General features: G+C 41.1%; 1 protein-coding gene across 1 annotated transcript in view; it reads left to right on the top strand.

Moving 5' to 3' along the window:
- The first annotated feature begins 2071 nt into the window (after positions 1 to 2071).
- The window catches only part of LOC139742805 (sorcin-like), a 31503-nt gene continuing 25180 nt past the window's right edge, over positions 2072 to 8394 (top strand). Inside the window, exon 1 of the mRNA XM_071653318.1 lies at positions 2072 to 2257. Coding sequence (XP_071509419.1) covers positions 2219 to 2257 — 39 coding nt within the window. The 5' untranslated portion in view covers positions 2072 to 2218. The remainder of the gene's footprint in view (positions 2258 to 8394) is intronic.

Genomic DNA, 8394 nt, shown 5'->3' with positions numbered 1-8394 from the left:
GGGAGAAATGTAACACTGCCCTTTTAAATTTCTCCCAGTGGTAACAGAAACAGTAAAAGATCCCTGCCAATTTTTCGTACCTGCATGATATGTCTGTTATCAAGCAATTTTATTTTCAGAAGTTTGCACACTTAAAATACCTATTAACATAGGACCTACCAGATCTATATAGTAAGTTTGATATCTTATACTGACAAGATACCTGTAGAGCTGTATAGTGGTTAATATGTCCATTTTCAGGTGTACCGAGGCTCATCTTTTTACTGATATTTACTATTGTTGACTGGCCGAACATTTTTCAAGTTACATGAGTGTCCCATGTTTCTCCCCGTGTCCCATTTCTCCCCGGTCTCCCCCGCGTGCTTTATTTCAGGAGAAGGCACGAAAAGCGCGTATTGCGAGAAAGGTGTCAAAGACATGAAGAAAAAAATCTCTGTCACTTTTACCTCGTCCTCTTGCATTTCTATAACGACTTAATTTCTATCAATGACATTTTTATCTCTGGCATTTTGACCACTGACATTTCGATCACTGACAACTTTACCTCTGACATAATTATTTTTACCACTGACATAATTATTTACCTCTGCCATTTTTACCTCTGCCGTTTTTACCTCTGCCATTTTTACCTCTGCCATTTTTACCTCTGCCATTTTTACCTCTGATATTTTTACCTCTGCCATTTTTACCTCTGCCATTTTTACCTCTGCCATTTTTACCTCTGACATTATTACACTCGAACCGGGTGTCAAGGGGGCAGCCTTGATTCCGCCATAAACAAACTTGAAACTACAGTCATCAATGTAGGCCTATACTAACTCATATAGGCCCTATAGTGTTAACTTAGCTCTATCACTTCTGGTTCTCAAGTCCCGGTATAAAAAGAAGAAGATTTGTAAAGGTTCTTTAATGGGGGGGGGGGGGGGGGGGGCGGGGGGGGGGGGGGCTCCCGGGGCCCCCAGGTGGGGCATGGTGCCCATTTTATCAAACTAAGATCCCCCTAGGCATGTTGTACCTGCAAAGTTTAGTGAAAATCGGTGATGGGGTTTGCAAAAAGAAGATGAAAATGTAGAGTTTACGCACGATGCAGACTCACGACGGACGCCGGACGAATTTTGAGCGATCGCAACAACATAGCTCACTTGATCCTTTGGCTCAGGTGAGCTGCCAAGCATAAACCAAAACATTTGCGTCCTTTTGGGTCACGTTTTGTTTTTGTTTTTTAATCTTCTTTACCTATTTCACCATCATACCATTCATAAGTCATGCAATTCGGAGTTCGTTTATGCAGTCCAAGCATGTTCCTTAAAATATCCACAAAAGAAAGTTTGAATTTGGGCGAGGTCTTCAAAACCCCAAATTTCACTGCCGTATAGAGCAAAATATGCATGATCAAAATCAATGTTCAAGTAGCTCTAGTTTTACGTCGATCGCGTGAGGAGAAAATGTAACATTTTACTTTTCATGGGAGTATAACGCTCTTCTGGCTTGAGATTCTTGTTTGTTAATATAATTGAACGTTGTTCCTATAAAGTATAGACATAATCACCGCAGACACTGAGTTTCATCATCTCCGAAAAGGAAGGACTATATAGGAGCTGTTTTAACTTTCCCACGGGGAAAAATATCTATATTAGTCTAATGGCAAGATGCCACAATTGGCAGTAATCGAATAAATCATCAAGAGCTAGATGAGTTCCTCAGCATTTTCAGTCAACACAATCGTATCATCTGCCAACAACACGCTCTGACTGCAGTATGTTAACGCCCTCTACGAAAGACGCGCTTTTACTGTGTACCAAAGATAGCTTGTTCCTGATTCAGTGGGATGGGCCCACAGTAAAGTTCTGTGGATGGGCCTGGCATGCAGTGCACACAGTTGCACATAATCTAGCTAGGTAAGCCGCTGATCCCCACCTAGCTGGCTGCATGCGCATTGCATGCATTTACGTTGTACCGTACCGAAGATTCTAACGTTAGCTTACGAGGGTTGTACGCTCTTTGCTTACGGCCCTTACGGACGAGTTCACTCCGGGCGGCGGTACATATCATGATATACAGTTCCCTCCGGCTAGGCTCTGGGTCGTGAACCAAAAGTCGCTGTGTGTGGTTGCAATTTCTATTCAAGGCCGGCTAGAACTTAGTAGAAGCCTATCTGGATTCTAGCTAGCTACCAACACAGTTATTCTCTAACTTGCAATCAGTGTATGTAGCGGCGATGTCGTGGGGGCAGCAGCAACCGTATAACCCGAACTATGTGAGTTTCTTTTTTTTTTTCTACCTCCTCTCTCTCATTAAATTATTCACACATTCAGTCAAGTTTATTTGTGACTAAGACTAGAACTCTATACTCTGAGATCCACTTACAATGTGTATCAAGGCCCACAGGGTTAAGGCAAGCCTAGTGTCTTCGTTAAATCCGCTCAGGCACTGTACATACATGATTCATCTGACATCTTCTGCACTAGGCCTACTATAGACCTACTCTGTAGTCTAACTGTTTGGTGTGTCTATCAAGTAACGCTAAACGGCTTAACGTGTCGTTAGATAGTCAGTGATGCTACTCCCGTACTAGTACACTTTGTAGCACTAGCAGTGATAGTCAAGTGTAATTTACAGACAGTGCAGTGAACAACTCTGCAGCAGGGTGCCTATTCTTGTCAGTGGCACTCTCAGTCATCAATTGAAACAGCTAGTGAACATCATGTGTGCTTAATCCCACTTTAGAACATAAGATTGACTAAAAAAGTACATAATTGCTATTAACAATAACATGATACATTATGTGATATATGTGTCTAAAGTGACAGTGCATGTTGTTTACTTTGTATCTTTGTTGATGAATTTGACAAAATGCACAATAATAATGTGAAATGACCTGAAAAAGTACCGGTATTAGCTACTGCTACATACTACTATTGACTTCCCATCCAGTGCATGCTCATCAAAGAATTGGTAATCATGTAGAAATGCACACCTTGCACACCTACCATTTCCTTCCTTAATTTGTCAATGAAAACTTATTGTGGCTATCAGGGCAATTGTGCACTTTACGCCCTTACGGCCCTATATTATCGGTACCTCATTCGCCGTGTGCGAAGGTGATATCCCATAAACCATCCCGCACTGAGCAGCTGGCGAGCTTCTCTTACTGTATGGAACGCCGTTTGACAAGTGATAAGGTCACTAAAAGCCCGCCTCACTCACGGCGCTTCTGCCAAGCTAGCTGACACATCGAACAATGTGCGATCGCGATTTCGCGTGCCTTTGCTCTCCGCTGCAGGATTATTGAGCTTTACATAATATACAATGTTGCATTGCAGAAAATTGCCATGATCATGGCACAAAGTGTGAGAAAGTTTGCAGTAGTCTGTGATACAATAGATTCCATTTTTGAACTTCTACTTACTCCTAGCTTGCGCCGCCAGCTTGCCACAACAGTTACGTGAATACATGTATTTTCATGCCTCCTCATCCATCCCGATCATATCCGAACCCATCACAAATCGCGCAAACCAACCACGCGGGCGAGGCTTGTGTGTGTGTGTGTGTGTGTGTCCATGTAGTGGCTGCCCGGAAATCGGTAGCTATACACACTTCGCACGGCGTCTGGTCGGGCTCGTTAAATGGTAACTGTGTAGATGAAATAAACACTAACAGACTGACAAATCGAGATAAAATTTTGGGTTTTTTTATTATTATTTTACAGAATTATTCCGGCAAGGCCGCGAGCGGACATATGCCCTCCGCAATAGGTTAATTACTGATACCCTGCTTAATATATAACGCAAAATACATTCATTCATAATTTAAAATCATGATTGAAGCACGGAAGTTTACAACTCGTTGCATTCCAATTGTGTGCCAATGCACAGCTCGCGCTCGATCATGCCATGCCGCACAGGCAGGGAAGGGCGTTGGAGCAACCATGTGGCGTACCGTAAGAGCTTTCATCACACACATGCACGTAGACACATTCACACACACTGCATGCATCCCAACACGAAATGTCACACACATGTATACAGTACAGTGCCTGAAGACCCGCTGTTGACCCGCGGTGCCAGATAGGAACTCGAATTCGCACGCACTGCTCGATTAGGGTAAAATCTCGCACCGATGATATAGGGCCATAAAGTGCACAATTGCCGCTATCAGAAATGTCAAGATAGACCACATCTGACGGTTTCATGATATTTCATAGCCAATTACAGAAGAAAAATAGCTAATTTTGACTCAAAAGTACGCCGATCGATGGCTGGGTAGCGTAGCATGATGGGTGATCGATTATGTGGAAGAGCGATAAAACAATGATAATCGATCGTTGTAGTCTGTGAGACAGCCGCTTGTTTGATGTTTAACCACAATAATTACGTCGGCTCGACAGTAAAAAGTGGAAGAAAGAAAGTGTTCTTGATGCGTCTGTTTTTTATCATTTTAGTTAATTTTATCCTGTGTGTGACTTTATATCTGTCAAAATTTTTTGCTGACTAAATGATGAAATCAATACTTGCCACAATTTTTAAAGAAAGGACGTCCAAATGCCTGTAGACCATGTGTCTATGATTTTTATGAATAATCTGTGAATTTGAATAGTGATAATCAAGATCATGAAGTGGTCATGTAAGGTAGAGTAGTGGCAATGAAAACAATGAGAAAAAAATACAAAAAAGAAAGTAGGGCCTACACATATTGCACAAGTCGTGTTCGATATTGTTAGTAAGTGGCTAATTAGAGACTACCAGAATCGATTATGATCGTTGACATCGTTCTCTGTGAAATCGATGCACTACTTATAGTCGGGTACCTAAGGGGGGGTCACCGTGCATCCCCCCCAGGACTCCTCAAAACTTACATTTTCAGGATCCTCATGACATACCAAAACATAATCAAGATGTTAACAGGAACGAAAAGTGGCTGTTCTAGGTGAAATTTAATGTATTCTATTGTTTTTTATAATTTCTTATTTATTTCCTTGTTTTTCAACTTTTTCAACTTTTGTTTTTTCTTTGTTTTTCTATTGGAAATTGTCACTGACCACTTTTCTACCATAATTAGCACAAAACTAATCAAAGGAAGTGATTAATTGTAAAAATAATCAGGTTTTCATGACCTTCATGACAGAGCACCTGTTTTCCATAGGAAATGTACACAAAATCACAAAATTGTGCCCGTTTTGGGGGGACAATCCGTTACAATAATGGGCGTGACTTCGCAAAAGTATACGCGGATGTTGCAAATTTGGTCTCAAAAGTTGTGCGAGACTTGAACAAAGTCAAGAAGCCTCGCGACAGATTTATAGCGCGAAACTTTGAGGGGGGCGGATCCCCCCCCCCCCCCCCCCCCCCCCCCGTCCTTAAAGGGTTAATGTTGCATGAAAAATTTCATGAATCAATTTTCACATAATCTCATTTTTAAGGAGGTGGTATGCTTTACTAAACTTATCCATATCTTTCTTTTTGATAAACCGACAATCACTTAACTTGTGACAACTTCTGTGGTCAGTGACAATTTCTGATAGAAAAACAAAGAAAAAGCAAAAGTTGAAAAAGTTGAAAAACAAAGAAATACATAAGAAATTATGAAAAACAATAGAATACATTAAATTTCACCTAGAACAGCCACTTTTCGTTCCTGTTAACATCTTGATCATGTTTTGGTATGTCATGAGGATCCTGAAAATGTAAGTTTCGAGGAGTCCTGGGGGGACGCATGGTGACCCCCCCTTAGGTACCCGACGCGACCGACGTACTTTTCAGCTCCGATTTCTCATTTTTCTTCCCTTTTCGGCTTTCTAATTCCATGAAAATCTCTAATACGGTTCAATTTAGCATCTCCAATAGCTGCACAGATTGACAAACGGCGATGCGAACGGTAGGTGTGCATTTCTACATGATTACCAAAGAATTACTTTTTTAAAGCCAAAACATAGTTCTGGTACGCCTGCAAAAGTTGTCAAATTTGGCTCCCAAATGTGAACGTATGCCTAGGAAATGTGCGGAATAACGCTGTAATTACAAGATATTCGATGGGTAACAACGAAAATGCGAAATATTAACCAAAAAGGTTCAGTCTCAGAACTTACCCGAACGGGGTCAGATTAAACTCGGACTCGGGGATAACTCGGCCTCGCTTTGACGGCGGGCTGAGTTGTATTGGTTGTCCCTCTGGATTGTACAGTGTTGTACTATGGGAGCGGCCTGTATAAACTAGCACTTCGCGTTCGGGCTACTCGCAGTAATGGTCTGAGTTGTTAAAATGCGCGCATCAAAAAACCTCTGGCGCGCATGCAAAATTAGTGTGCGCCTATCAAGCACCTCTAAAAACAGTCAAAGACGCTTGATAAACAACAACAAAGACTTCAAAGACAGCGCGTCTCAGCAACTGAGGTGATGTGCGTATAGGCTTGAGGACCACTCGCTGTCCATTTGTTTTGTACAGGATTAGCACGCACTTTCCTGTCTGTTCAGTTAGGCCTCGTTTGGTATTATACAGTAGAATATGGCGATCACGAACTTCGTGTAAATTGACTGAAATAGGGTCGAGTTTTCCCTGAGACCGAGTTAGTCTGGATCCTTCTGGAATAAAAGTCGGTTTTCCAACTTTTATTATTTTTCTCAAAATACTCCAAAACGACTCGTCATCCCGGCAAATCGCGTCAGCCAGGTAAGTTTCTTTGTAGACTCTTTCGATATATTGCAAGCAAATATGAAATGGTGCCAGACGGGTTCTCAAACCCTTACCAAAACTATGTTTTCACTTTAACAGTGTTGCACAGAGAGATGTGATTTCCTAGTTCTTTGTTGAAAGTACGGGTACAGATTTTCGCTTTGCAAAACCATGCAGTTGATGCAATGAATGTGGGTCAAGTTTTTTTGTTTTTTTTTCATTCAGCGACCAAAGCAATGAAAGGTGATGGTGTTCAATATATTATGTAGGGGTAGGAAAATAGGGGTACCCAGTGTTGAACAGAAGTTGCTTCTAGCAAGCTACTACCACACAAACAATCACAGAGTCAATGGGTTCAAATGACATATTCATGATATTTGTAGCATAGTCAACTGTTCATAAGTTGTTGAGATACTACTACCACACAGACAATCACAGAATCAATTGGTTCAGATGACATATTCATGATATTTGTAGCATAGTCAACTGTTCATAAGTTGTTGAGATACTACTACCACACAAATAATCACAGAATCAATGGGTTCAAATGACATATTCATGATATTTGTAGCATAGTCAACTGTTCATAAGTTGTTGAGATACTACTGCCACACAATCACAGAATCAATGGGTTCAAATGACATATTCATGACATTTGTAGCATAGTCAACTGTTCATAAGTTGTTGAGATGTACATGTATGTACAATACAATGAGCAGCAACAAACAAATAATTTGAACTAGGTATACTCGTAACTCGGTATTGTATGCCAGATGAAATTATATTGCACTGTTTGATCTATTGAAAAACAAATTAATCAAATGACAGCTACCAGTATTTTCTGCTTTGCTGTAAATTTTCTGCAGTCTCAATTTGATAGTGATACTGGTACCTACATATCACTTGTATTGTGATGACAATGATAACAGCATGGCAATAATGAAGTTATGATTTCAAAGTAGATTTCAATGTATATAAGGTTTTCATGTGTCACTGGTCAAAGAAATGATACAAGCAGTAAGAGTACAAAACACATCCCCCCCCCCATGATTCATTGTACATAATGTATCAAGGGCTAGCATAAGAATACATTACATTACACTTGCATACAGAGTTGTGCAGTCTTGTATAGTGTCATGTACAATCCAGTCTTTTTTAATTGGTGGAAGTTTGATTGATTGTAAGCTTGTGACGGCAGTAGCACAATATACAGGAAGTAGTGTAATGAATATTGGCCCACTCCTTTGATCCATCCTCCTGGTCCCTCTGCCTGCCCGTGCCCCGCCGCGCCCCGCTCCGCTGCCCCGCGGGCCCGCACGATATCTGCACAACCCGTGTCGGGCGTGGCAAGCAGAGCCCGCGCGCTGTGACCATCTATTTGATTTGCCGTAAGCGTGAATTGAATAGCCCTGAGCAGTAACACAAGGTCAAATGCAAGGGGCATAAATGATTCACAATAAAACTCTAGGATGAATAGAAACCACAGATAATTGTCAGAAATGTCTTAAATGATGTCAAAAAGACTATCACATTTCACAAAAAATTGCACCTTAAGAAATGAAAAAGTCAAGAAAATGTGTTGAAAACTGATACTAATTATGATCCTGCCTGTGTGTCCCATGGGACAGACTCATGCATGATAGCGACACATGGTTAAGATATCGAGCATTGTGAAGTGAATGTCCTGCTAGGAATGTTCTGATTTTTGTGAGAGATCCTGTATGT

The sequence above is a fragment of the Diadema antillarum genome, unplaced genomic scaffold (genome assembly GCF_040938485.1).
Source record: "Diadema antillarum isolate AM-2024a unplaced genomic scaffold, OU_Dant_1.0 seq00001021_RagTag, whole genome shotgun sequence".
Classification (NCBI taxonomy): domain Eukaryota; kingdom Metazoa; phylum Echinodermata; class Echinoidea; order Diadematoida; family Diadematidae; genus Diadema; species Diadema antillarum.
Note: the sequence above shows the minus strand (reverse complement) of the source record. Positions and strands in the feature narration are given on the sequence as shown.